Here is a 14,091-nt window from a genome sequence, read left to right on the forward strand (position 1 = left end):
TATATTTGCCATAAGGCTTAACTTTCGTAAAATGTACTCATATTTTCAAACATCCGATTTTACAAATTTTCAGTAGTCAAAATTTTCTCGCTCTTATGTTAGTATATTCCGAGGTAAATTCATGAACCAAAAATTAGTTTCACTCCAGTTTTGTGTTTTGCTATTTCAGGATCACCTTGGGAATTGCCAAAAAGTAAAGGTCACTTGCCCAAATTGTAAGAAAAAGATGCTTCGAGAAAAAGTATGTTGTGGTATATATATTAACAATTGACAACTTATTGTAGAACATGACATAATATATACTACACACGTCAGTGCGACGTGCATGGCAGAAAGTAACTAATTGAAAGAAAAGTATTCTTTGTTATTGATCATTCACTTCAAATGATTTAGAGACTTATGTATAGATAAGGATATCGTAAAGCGTTAAACTCGAATTATATGAATAGCAATCAATTGCAAAATGTATAAAGGGATTTAGTCAATGACATTGTCACTTAAAACTGAACTAGGCAAAGCTTCTACAAAGTCTAAATTGTCTCACAAGATAACAATTTGCAAAAGTTGCACCTTTTTTAGAATTGTGATTCTGCGCAATCATTTGATGAACGCCTGGCAAAATGGAAATATGTAAATTAAAGTTGCTATGTCATATGTCCGATATAAGTCCGATATAGAGGCCCTAAGATATATCGTAGGGCCTCTATTGATAACAAGTGCATTTAGCACCTGACAGAGCTACCCTTTTTAAATAAAGATTTCATTCATTCATTCATTCATTCATTTAAGTGGCATAGGATGTTGGCGTCCAAACTGAGATGAATGTGGTTGTGTCTTACCTCGTAAATTAAATAATTAAATTAAAATTACTAGAACGCCTGCCTGTAACTGGAAGTCTTGCTCACTTAGTTTGTGTTACAATGTGTTTATATTCTTTGTTAAATTATAGTTGAATTCTGGTCACGAGAAGGAATGTCCGAAAGCAAACATTTTTTGTGAATATCGAAATATTGGATGCAAGTGGTCGGTAAGTGTCGACTGAGGAAAGTAGCTGCCGGAAAAGAAATGTTTTGCTTAAAATAATTAGTCTATTTCTCAAAATTTCACAAAAATTGTGGTACTTAAAGATTAATTTCTGCTCCAGAATGTGGAGGTCAGAAGAAGGTGTTTAGATCATGTTTTTTATTGACAATGATTTTATTTTCAGGACAACAATGGAGCCTCGCTTTAGTACCATCCCATGAAAATTCATTTAATCACTAATAAATATATTTATGAAAAAGATGTTTTGAAATATTTATGTGGCAACATTACATTTTATGTAGACATCTTAAAGAGCAATTTATTTGCCCATAAGAGGATTAAGAATACGTTTTATGTTTACTAAGCTTTTCATACTACATATGTGAATGGACAAAGATGAAATTTAGGATATAATATGCAACATCCATATTTACTCAAGGAATAACGAGCAAGTTTTGCGTAGCTGTTAAAAATGTTGTTGAGAAGGCGGTTTTCGATTAAGCCATATTTTTACCTTAACCTCATTGTTCCACAATGACCTGTCTTTCGAGTCGCCATTTTCACTTTCATACATAGTTGTCATAAGTTTGAAAATTTGTAATCCAGGCATTTAATATATAAAGATAGAAAGTTTATTGAGCGACTCGAAGCAACGAGTCGAAAGCTCAATAAAACTCACTTTAAATCCGAAGAAACTTTTATCTTTTATATATAGTTGTCATGCTATACATGGTACTTTTTCTGCTTTAATTATAGCACTGACTCAATCACTTGCAAACATATTATTAGCCCTTGCATCTATAGTAAGAAAAGACGAAAAAATATTTTCTCGTAAACACAAGGTTTAATATAAAGTATTTTGACTCGCATTAAAAAATTGACCAAAGTATCTGAGCATATGTAAACGTGTCTTGACTGTCTCTACAGGGTCAAAGACATCAAGTGCAACACCATCTAAACAGTGACATGAAGGAGCATTTATCTATGATGAATGTTGCCTTGGCTAGTTTATTGTCTGCAAATGGCCGCGAAAGGAATCGACCAGCCTCTAGAACAGAAGCCAGTACGAGTGCTGGCGCGAGCAGCAGCAATGCTGCAGATACGGTCGATAGAAACTTAGAGGAGTTCAACCGCCTTGTCAAAAGAAATAACGATCAAATTAACGCGTTGATGTTGAGAACTGAACAAATTGAACCATCTTTTCGAGATCTTACCGGTAATTTATTAGTGGGTGCAGCTTTGGAAAAATAAATTAGATTAGCTTAATTGATTGGAAATGCAAGTTTAATGTAATTTATCTTACCTTGCGTTTTAATTACCTTTAAAGCTCGACACGCTATTGTGGTTATTCACCGAAATTGGGAATGATCCCTGCATTTAAAGCCCCGTTTACACGACAACTGTTTTGGGCACGGCACGACTAAATTTTGGCACGCGGGCCACTGTCTTTTATTAGGTCCGCTTTGTTTACACGTCAGTTTTTTAAGCGGGCCATTTTTTTAATAGGCACGCCTGATTTATAAAAACGGCCCGCATAAAGTATGAGCCCCAAGAAATAAGTGTCGGCGGATGACAAAAAAAATTAAATTTGGCGGATTATTCGAAACTTCAAACATGGCGAACTTACATAATGATAAGGTAAAGATAGCTTTAGCTTGGTATATGCACTTCCGAAAACAACAGCAAACCGTTCAAACGAGGTTTAGAAGCTGCGTTTCTTCAGGAGTATCATGTCTTAAGAGAAATAAGCGTCGATTTGCCTTAATCAAAGCAGTACTGGCCTATTTGCATAAACCACGAGAAAGGTTGTTGTGGATGCATCCACGTTCACTAGTTTGGTTTGATATGGTCGATGAACTCTACAACGATGAACTGTGGTACGCAAATTTTCGCGTGACAAAAAGCACGTTTGAATTTATATTAAACAGGGTTCGTCAAGAAATAGATCGTAAAATTACTCCCATGCGTAATCCAGTTTCTGAAAAACGACGCCTGGCCATAACGTTGTATTATTTATCGTGTACAGCAGAGTATCGAACTGTTGCTAATCTTTTTTGGCGTCTCGCGTTCATTAGTGTGTCAGTGCATTAAAGAAGTAAGCTGTGCAATAATAAAGCACTTTCCCAAAGCAATCACTTTTCCTAAGGGAGACGACCTCTTTCAAGTTTTGCAAGGTTACGAAGAGCAGTGGGGTTTTCCTATGTGTGCTGGTGCAATAGATGGCACGCACATACCAATATTAGCACCAGCTAATAGCAACATAGAGTACGTGAATCGTAGAGGTTTTCACAGTATCGTGATGCAAGCGGTCGCTGACTGTAATTACATGTTCCTGGATGTGGTTATAGGATGGCCTGGTAGCGTCCATGATGCGCGAATTCTTTCTAACTCTACACTTTTCTCAAATGGAAATAAGAAACGTCTTTTCCCTCCCGACATTGTGAAGGAAATTAGCGGAGTGGAAATAGCACCGTTTCTCCTAGGTGACCCAGCTTACCCTCTCTTGTCGTGGTTGATAAAGGGGTATCCTAAAAATGGGGCTACTGAGGAACAGAAGAAGTTTAACTACCATCTTAGTCGTGCAAGAATGACCGTGGAAAACACATTTGGGAGATGGAAAGGACGCTATGCAAGATTTAGTAAAAGGCTAGATATGGAAGTAGCTTCTTCAGTCGATATTATTCATGCATCATGCATTTTACATAACATATGTGAACTTCAGAAGAACGAATTCATGCCCGACTGGGATTCGGTAGAAATTGTTGATGATGCTTTTGTTGTGGTGCCAATTGATGAAATAGAACCAGAAGATGCTCACGATATTCGTGCTGCTTTATCAAACTATTTTTCTTAAACAGTTCTTTAATATTCGTTTGAAATTTAACGTTACATGAATTCAACAATTCCACAAAATGTTGTTACCAAAATCATTTGAATGAGGTTAATATTGAAATAACAAATAAAATTAAATTTGAAAGACACTTGTAAGTTGTAAAGACCCTGCATTTTGTTATCGTTAAACGACTGACATAACCTGTTAAAAAGCAGTTACTGAAATATTTAAAACATGTTTTCTTTACCTGCTTTTCACTGAACAGGTGGACATGTTTTAAATATTTCATTAACTCCTGTTCAGTGAAAAGCTGGTAAAGAAAACGAATATAATGAAGAAATATCAGCAGTTTAAATGATAACAAAGTATTACAATTGCAAAAAGGTTTTTTCTGTGTTTGAATCACTTTGAACGCTGCTGTCACGTGGATATACTTGTGAACCAAATTGATCAACACTGTACCCAATATGATAATTATGTTGTTTGTAACCATTTATCGGAGCAGAAGGCTGTTTAGCTGGTGATTATAACATCATATGCATCATATTTAGCTCATGTGCTCGTTCCTCTCTTCTTCTCTCATTTTCAAGCTGAATTTGTTTTAATCGAAATTCATTTTCTCTATCAATGCGATCCTGTTCAAACTTCTGATACCTAAAGACAATTTACAATGACAGTAACAAAAATGTCGTAATATTTAAATGCGTGAGAAAATTTCATATGCGATCATCATTTTGTAATTTTTCGGTTTTTTCCCTAAAATATTAAATTTAGCAAGACCATTTTCTAACAATTTTGCATTTGTCAACTAAAGTCACAGAGGTGCCAACATGTCAACACACATATTCATGCACGATCGAAATATACAGTACCTCATTCCTTGCATTAATCTGTAAATAAATCCCTACTCAGCACATATGCGTTTCATATTGAGACTCGTACATGATTTGCTCAATACCTTTCAAATTCAGCTGCTGACGACTGTTCAAATTTTGCAAATATAACCTCTAAGCTTTTCTCTACATTGCTTTTTCTTTTTTTCCTATATCTCTGGCGTAATTTCTTTATTTTATTTATCAATTCCTTTAAGGTAAACCCTTTATATCCATTTTCTTCCAACTGAGACTGTAAAACAACACAGAATAATATATTGCTTTATATTATTGGCATATAAATAATAACAACTGCGTTCAAACTTTAGTTCAAGTGAAGGCAGTGGATAGGCAATTATAACTTCTGCAAGATTGAAAATTCATTCGATCATTGCATCCTTTGGCATATATAAATTTAATGATAAAGCTGAATGAATTGAATCGTGATATCCAATTAATAAGCTGAATGCATGTATATCCAGTTTCAAAACGTCTGGCAGAAAATGCTATGTTAATATTTCATTAAGACTGCAGCATGGTTTGTGCATTTATGTATTTGTCTCCATATTCACACACTTTATATTTTAATATTTATTAAAAACATTATAAATGAACAGCTATTTTAATGACTCACCAGCAATATTTTATACACATTAGACGTTGCCCGCGCACTTTCGCATGCATCCAATGATACTTGAATAGTTTCCTCTGCCCACAATGATATTAAACAATGTGTTGCTTCGTCCGACCATTGCTTTCCTCTTGTTTTAGCCGCCATCTTTCTTCATAATGCGCGTGCGTAAAAAATTTGGGCCCGCGTGCCATGTTTTTGGCGTGCCGAGACTACCTCTGGAGAAGGTCTCGGCCCGCCAAAATGTTTTGGCACGCGGGCCGTCTACGTAGCCGTTTACACGTCAAAATTTAAGAGTGCCGTGCCAGTATTTGTGGCCCGCGTGCCAAAATTTAGTCGTGCCGTGCCCAAAACAGTTGTCGTGTAAACGGGGCTTAAGTTAACTGTACGTGTAGAACAAGATGAAAGTGACTTACATAAAGTCTCGTCTTATAGCTATAATAATTGTTCTACGTCACCATCAAATAAGCGCTGCATCTTATGAAGCTTTTTTTATGCCGCAGTCTACCAAGCCACCATTTCTCTGCGTAAAATAGGTAACTTTCTAGAAAGATTTAGGTTTGTTGCTTGAAGGGTAACCCATTCTAATAAAGTTAATTCTTTCTACGAGGGGTATAAACAAGTGAACAGTTTGGAAAATGTCGGGAAAATCATCAGCGCACAAGATTTGTGAAAACTTTTAGAGGAATGAGGTAGTTGGACTGCGATTGTGGATTTGTTACAAATACTAATTTTAGGATAAGAATTTCGTTGTTTAGAAGCACTTTCGATACAGCTTTCGCACAAAATCTATTGAAATAAAAAGCAATTGAACCACACAAGGTTGAAATATGGCACATATTGTTCAAGGTGAAAAGGTGTCTGAAACCAAACCGTACGCGAACGCTAGGCATCCAAATTGCATATTATTTTGTGTTTTTCTTTTAAGAAATAAATGATGTTTACTGTGTTTGCACAGTCTTATGCAAACTGAAAAGACCTTTGGGAGAACTTGAGAGCAGATCAGTGCAGCCCGAGACCGAAGGTCGAGAGTTTTCACAAACGAGGTTTGCATAAACCAGTGCAAACACGAAAACATCTTTTCTTTCTTTTATAAAATAACAATAATGCGAAAAAAGACAAACATTTAATTTTTCCTCTATAATTTATTCATAACCGATTTTCAAATTCTCTTTATAAGAGCCAATCAAAATAAAACATTTCAAAGGCGGAAAAGTTACATTATTGTATACAAACAATTACGATGGCTGGCGTAAGTGTTAAGTAGATTTTCTTTGGCGAACGAGTCAACAATTCATCGTTTGCAAGACGTTTCTGAACAAAAATACGAACACTGCTAAAAGCAGTGGCGTAGACAGCCCGCAAATTTGGTCCTGGCTTGTAAATTTTTCTGTGTTCACTCACTATAAAAACAATAGATTTCTAAAGAAATGAAAAATGTTAATGATCTAAAATTTACATAGCAGGATGAATATCCTAACAACCTACTTACACCAAAGGTTTTTGCAAATCTTACGTGCTTATGAGTTTTGCGACATTTTCCTTACTGTTTAGTGGTTCCCAGAGGTACAACAAAAGAGGGAACGTGGAAAATTCATGTTTTGAAAGCTAATTCTAAAAAAGCCGTGTTTGAATGTTTTTAATTCTCCGTCCATCCTACATATTGTTTGTGTGTATAAAAATATGCTTGATATCCAACCTTCATTAATCGTTGATTTAAAAAACATATAAGAGTATATTAGTTTGATAGGTTTTTCTGTTCTTATTTTTCAAAATAAGCAACAATATTTTTCAGTCGCGTATCTTTTCACAATAACGATGTCCTGCATGAGAATTAGTCACCATTCTTCATTATATTTATTCGATTTTTTCTTATTAATATACCATTTTACTTCAAGCACGTGTTGACAGACAGCATAGAGAAAATGAAGCAGGTTTGACTAGTGTTAAGAACACGATAGTTGATTTGGAAGCACGGATGTGTAATGGCGTCTATCTTTGGAGGATCACGAACTACCCTCGCCATCGGGAAAATGCAAGAGAAAACGTTGTGACAGCTTTACACAGTCCTCCTTTTTACACCAGCTTCTATGGATACAAATTGTGCTTGAGGTATATTTAAAAATTAATTTACGCAACTTTTCCCATTTTCTTCGGGCTTTAGAGTTTATAATTTAAAATGCTCTTGGCCTCTACTAATTTTCCCAGACACTTGAGTTTACTTTACACGAAGGATTTTCTTTAATAGGTGGAATTTCTTCAATACTCATATCTGTACAACAACAGTAGAAACGAGCTACGTAACATCCGTTTTGTTTTGACTGTAGTCGTTGCTATCCTTTTTCAAATACTGATATAAGTGCCTATAGCGTCAGCCTTTATTCCAGCCAGTTGACTAGAATTTGTTGCGTTTTCTAACCACTAAAATGACCTGACTTTATTTCTGAGTGTAATGGAATTTGAGCAAATTTAGTCTTACGAATAGACGTCGTTGTGTTTTAATAGTTAGAAAATTTGACAAACCCTATAATGAACTGACTGAAATAATGACTCACTGATATGTGTACTAAATTTGATACAAAATATCGTTACCGAAATTGAAGCCCAGTATTTGCTCCTTTCCATACGGCTTACGTCAGAGGTATATTGATCGCGCTTTATTGTACTTTTGTTTAACAAAATCATATTTTTACATATTTTATTCTTTTTCCCGAGTCATTACACAAAAGAATAGTAAAGTGAGTAATACACGCAATTATATGACCTGACTTTTGGCTTCAATTTTAAAGCCACTTTTTAAACCTGGTGCCTTAGTCATTCTAATATCACTGGGCTTATTATATGTGATTAGGTCGCTCGGATGGAGCGGGATTCAACTAATTTTGAGGAGTAGAACGCAGATCGATCCAAAAACGTTGCGTTACTGTAATTACCTGTTTTAGTGCCGAGGTGCTTATAGGATTTTCTCCGTCCTAATTGGAGCGGCTCTTCACCGGGAGATGCGCTTCAAAAGTAATTTTACCTTAATATTCATCTTAAATATTTTTGTTTCAAAAAAAACGATATGATATAAACCGTTTTCATGATGTTTAGTGTCAACGAATATTGTGTCACTTAGATGGTTGTACTGATTCATCAAGACTGGACAAGCTGCTAAGTGCAACGCTTAATATTTTTCCCCTTGCTATGTGCGGGGCTTGATAATTTTTGCGATCCCGAGTGTGGTGTCTAATTTTTGTTTTCATTATCCAATAGTTTAAATTAGTAAATATCTTCTTGAACGTTGTATGTGTTTCTACAGTCCAAACTGTATTGCTCAAGTAGATTTTTTGAATGATAAATACTAAATCTTTTCACTTTTCTAAAATCTTTTAACGCTTCGTTAAATCCTACTTTTAATTTAGAACGTTCATCAAAACTTTTTCATAGTTGACAGTATACTAAGAAGTGGACGTTTTATAAGTTTGGCACCTATCTAAGCGAGTCTTTTGTATTTTTGTTTAAAAAGACTTTGGGCATAATAAGAAAGTGCTGTTATGCCTGCGCAATGTAATTTGTTCAATAAATTTTCACTTAATAGGAATTTTTGTCACGAGGTCATTGAATGATTTGCAAGCGCTACAATCATACGTTAGTTGTGGGACCATATTCATATATTCTTCTGTTATATGCCTGGCTAATTTCTTTTCAAAAAATTTGCCGTTTTTGAAGAAATCGTCATGTCATAGAAGAACATAATGAATAAGATCCCCCCTCAATTTACGTTCGTTTGACGACCGTGTACTGAAAAACCTGCGTGTATTGAGTGAATGACGTAATGTCTACACAACAAAAATACTCATTTCAATAGAGTGTTCTTTCTTTTGGACATCTTGTAGATATGTGATGAAATGTACGAGATCGGTTTGCTCATTTTTTGTTGTTGATCCTGTAACCAAGCATTCATAAAAGAGATTTTCAATAATGTAGAAAAGTCGTGTTTCAACTAAGAAAAAATAGAAGTCAGGAAAGTAGTTCTATAATTGTTGGGCCAATGTGCAAATATTCATGACCTGCTACATCAATATCATTTGAAATCTATTGTTTTCTGCTTGTAACATCCGCATATGGAAATAACTCCCTCCCCCCAATTATTGAGCAGGATATGACCCTGATCAATGTTTTAAAGATGTATGATATTCATCTTCCGTAATGAAAGCTCAATAACTAATATGCAGAAGGACATCTCCGCTGATTTTTGTGTTAGCGCTATCCGAAAAGACCAATAAATTTAAGTCTTGTTTTGCTGAACCAGTTAATGTTGTATTGAATTATCCAATAATAATGCTAATTTTTTCTAATTTTGCGTTCGTCTTTAATAGCTAATTTTTCCCCGACTAACTTTTAGATGACACCTTACACGAGCAAAATCTCATATACTCTTTATAAAAAAGTTTCCATGTCCATTACTGCGTAATTAATTCTACTGCGCAGAATATTATAATAGACCTTATGCGTAATGACGTCGAATAGCCGAAGCGCGTTGTGCATTGTGGTCTTACTAGTCATGCACGCGAGCGAAAATATTACAATATGGCTTGACAGCTAGTCTACCGCTGTTTCACGACGTGTATTAGATGCTTTTAATTCAAACAAACACCTTAATTCTCTTATAAATTGTTGCACAGATCTTCAGGAATTCGGCTGTTATAAAAAACAGCAAAAGACCAGTTTCAATGCCGATTACGGCCAAACAAAGTGAAGATTACGATGGTTTCACTTGCTGCGTTCCTACGAGAGCAAAATCCATCCCGAGCTTTTTCTTTATTTTCTGACCATGAAACGTGTATAATGCACAGATCGATGTATGGAATAGGTAATTATGGTTTCGTAGAAGAATTTTTCCCAAGGAAAAAAATGACACCCTACTATACGCCCAGGCGTTTGAAAAAAAATACTTCTACGATATGAAATATACACCTACCTTTCTTAGATCTGTGTATTTTATGTCTTTAAATTTTGGAAAATAATAAAAATCGCGTTGAGGGTGAAGTTTGTTGGTTTAGGAATGCAGCAAGTCAAATCACCGTACTCACCACTTTGCTCGGCCGAAATTGGCACAGAAACTGGACTTTTGCCTTTTTTTATGACAGCCGAATCTCTGATAACCCGTGCAAGAGTATATAATAGATTTAGTTTCTTTATTCAGATTAAAAGTATGTGAAACAAAACGATAAACAGACACAGACTTACTGTAAATAGTATAACCATATTGTAATATTTACTTTCGCCACAGTATAAAAACAAACAGTAGTCCCACACTATTGAAATTTTTTGTGTAGCGCATATCTTATTATAGGCATGTGTTCAGCATAGTGGCAGCCAGTCAATTGCTTTTTTTTGGCCAACAGAAGCGCTGAGGTGGCTATCCACAGCCAGTAATATACAGCACCAAGTTGCACAACTGAGTGAGACTACTGTTTGTTTCTATACTGTGCTTTCGCGTGACTACCAAGATCACAATGCTCTGCGAGCATCGCACTTTTGACGTCATTACTCATACGGTCTATTATTGGATGAGGTTGAGCATGATATCAAGAACTAACCGTCTGAATAGTTCTTGAAATCATGCCACAGAATAGATAACGTAATCTGTTATCCCACTCAGCCAAAATTGTGGTGCATTTTTCCAATGCGCATGCGCTACTTCTGCCTAACTCGAGCAAGATACTTTCACAAAATAAATATGGAGTTGTGTTGCAAGAGAATGTTGTTTTTGCTAATAATTCACGTTCAAACCAAACGTTTGCCGAAATTTTAACAAGGAGTGTTCATCTTGGGAAGGAGATGGGTAAAAATCTTTTTTCGTACAAAATAAATAGCTAAATAATATTTCCACTGGATTTTATTTCTTAAATCTTGGATTAGGAATAAAGCATGGTGCTAGATATCTGCAATTTCATTTGCAAAAGACAACTTGAAAATGCTGTTTACAATTCAGTTGATGTTATGACAAATGTGTAATTAATAGAAGTTATTTTGATATTGTTCAAATAAATATCGATATTTTTCATTACTCTTGAGTGATTAAGTTTTATGTAAAAGGCAATGAAAATCCAAAATCCCATTTCATCAACCACAAAACAATGTTGATCCATGTCCTTGACACTAATTGCTGAATGCAAGTTGCAAATATTTTTTAGTAAAAAGTGCTTGTTGTCATTGAGAATTAGGCAGAAAGATTGTTAAGTAAAACCAAATTTGAAAGCCAACATATGTTTTGAGTGTAACCATCTTAAAAGGTACAAATGACAAAAATAATTAAAGATTAAAGGAGTGACAACAACACACTGTTCAGAAATAAACTGTTTTAACCGCAAGCTAACAAGGTCAGATTTGAAATTATTTCCAAAACACCATACAAGATAACTTATGACTTTTTGGGAACATGATAAATATATTTTGTCAAACAATAAGAAACGTTAACTGCAGCTTGTTTTTTATAAATCTTGCATTGTTTCAGAATATGTAACTAGATTGCATTGTCAGGAGTCAGGACCTTGTGAACAAAAGTTATTCTTAATGTCTTTACAATAATTGTGAATTTGGTCCCTGGCTGGTTACTTAAAATGCTGTCATTCATATCTGTAATAAATTGTTATTCTCCACAAAATTGATATATTTGTAAAATTCTTGTATAATTTCTATTACGTTCTTACTGAAGTATCTTGCTGGAAGGCGTGGCCGCTCAGAATTTTGATTCAGAAAAGAGGGGGACACGAATATCAAAGGTTCCGACGCGAGTGAGCCTTTGTTACCTTTCTATTCTGTGATCATGCGAAAGCTGAGTTCAATAATTGTTTATTTTTCACTTTAACTAACTGAAATATTAAAACATATCAATACAAAACATTTTTCAAACCTTCGCTAAATTGTTTTTTGTCAGACAGGTTATTTAAGTTCGTCTTGTTTAAACACGTTGTAAATCTGTTCAAAGTCAGCTTCGCCGCTTTTTTAAAGAAAAAGTTAAAGCTAAAGTAGACCTTTATTTTTGACCAAGTGAAATAATAAATACGAAGTTCCCATAAAATTGTTCATGCCATCAAACTGAAATGTGAGTTGACCAATCAAAAGCGAAATTGCTTACATAGTGAATAATAATAACAAGTATCCACTGACCACACCTATTTTTTATACAAAAAAAAACTCACATTTCAGTTTGATGGCATGAGTGATTTTATGGGAACTTCGTATTTATTATTTCACTTTGTCAAAAATAAAGGTCTACTTTAGCTTTAACTTTTTCTTTGTATCAAAATGTATACGTTTCGCTGTATCAAAGTCAGAAACATTAAAATATGTTTGTTACACTATTATTTGTGAATTAAGTCACAAAGCCATGTCACTGTCTTGCACAGTTGCACTGCTACCTTTCTGTTTTGTTGGGCATGATCTATGTCATATTGGTTTTGGCCATTTTTAAACAAGAGCTGTTGATATGATCCAGGTTAACCGAGATACAGTGAATCGTGAAATGATTTTGAGGCATTGAAACGAATAGAAACTTCAAGAATAAAAATTACAACCTTTCATTAAGCGCTATGAGATAATTTTTGTTATTAATTGGAACAGTTATCTTTTGTTGTTTTGTAACTATGTTTTTTAAATTTATTAAGTCTGATTATTGTGAGAAATTGCTCAAATAGATTTATTAGATGATAAATATTTGATCAATTTGACAAGTCATTCAACGCTTAGCCGAATTCCGGCTAACCGGTCTCTTGATCATGCTACTGTTTTGATTTAGACCACCAATCAAACTTCATGCTCTATAGTTGTTGACAACATACTAAAACATGTTATTGACGTTTAAGAATCAACCCAAATGGAGTAGATACTGGCTATGGTTCTCACGTGTCTTTGTTTGTTCACATGATGCAAACTGAGTGGGATGATACGCTTGAATGGCCTTTCTCAGGACGAATTTCTTTATCCATTCTCGACCAAAGCGATGACGGTGATTATAAACGTCACATAAGTGAGACATTAGTCACAAGACCAAACCTACTAGCATTTCAGCGACCAACAACGCCTCGCAATCACAAGGGTTATGGTTATGTTGAGTTTGCTCAGGCCGAAACGCTACAAGACCGACAGTACCTAAAAATGACTGTCTTTGATTCGTGTCCAAGTATTTCAATAATCAGTATGTTGTATTACTGATAGAATGTGGTGTGTATGTGATGTATTATTATGAAACATTTAACTCTAAAAAGTCTGGTCTTTATTTGCGACATAATCGCCAGTGAGGATCTGGCTTTAAATGAAAGCAGATCGTGACATAAATCTTGCGTGGAACTTTGCATTTATATTTTGCACTCATGTATTAGTTTTAGTAAATTCAATCTCGTTAATATTTAATTCAATAATATTCAATAATGATGCTATTTAAAATTCAATAATAACCATTTTTAAAGTGAGAATATTCAAAAAATTAACTGCGATTTGGAAGCTGCATTTGCCAAATTTCCTGAAATTTCATAAGCTTGAAACGCGTGCCACAATCATTCCTATTGCATCATTTTTTTTGACAAGCTTTTTTAAAAATTCCTCTCTGTAGCATAGTTCTCACTCTAAAAAACGGTTATTATTCACGACAAATTAACCATTAAAAGAACGAGGGGGAATCCAATTGCCTATTTTCAACAAACCATTATGCGAATCTTGCACGCTAATAAATTTAGCAGCGTTTT

At 34.7% G+C, this 14,091-nt stretch overlaps 1 protein-coding gene across 1 annotated transcript; it reads left to right on the forward strand.

The window, feature by feature from the left end:
* Nucleotides 1-183: 183 nt before the first annotated feature.
* Nucleotides 184-13,561, forward strand: LOC124434071 (TNF receptor-associated factor 6-like). The gene is made up of 5 exons (XM_046983933.1): nt 184-241; nt 950-1,027; nt 1,951-2,239; nt 7,258-7,471; nt 13,213-13,561. The coding sequence occupies exons 1-5, from the start codon at nt 227-229 to the stop codon at nt 13,559-13,561; spliced, it is 945 nt and encodes a 314-aa protein (XP_046839889.1). The 5' UTR covers nt 184-226.
* Nucleotides 13,562-14,091: the final 530 nt, after the last annotated feature.

The sequence above is a fragment of the Xenia sp. Carnegie-2017 genome, unplaced genomic scaffold (genome assembly GCF_021976095.1).
Source record: "Xenia sp. Carnegie-2017 unplaced genomic scaffold, XeniaSp_v1 HiC_scaffold_14, whole genome shotgun sequence".
Lineage (NCBI taxonomy): Eukaryota > Metazoa > Cnidaria > Anthozoa > Malacalcyonacea > Xeniidae > Xenia > Xenia sp. Carnegie-2017.

What these genes read in the sequence shown, in the direction of transcription:
- LOC124434071 (XM_046983933.1), top strand. An exon ending in ATCTTTTCGAGATCTTACCG is followed by an intron (nt 2,240 to 7,257) that starts GTAATTTATTAG and finishes TTTTACTTCAAG; the next exon opens with CACGTGTTGACAGACAGCAT. An exon ending in GGATACAAATTGTGCTTGAG is followed by an intron (nt 7,472 to 13,212) that starts GTATATTTAAAA and finishes TTGACGTTTAAG; the next exon opens with AATCAACCCAAATGGAGTAG.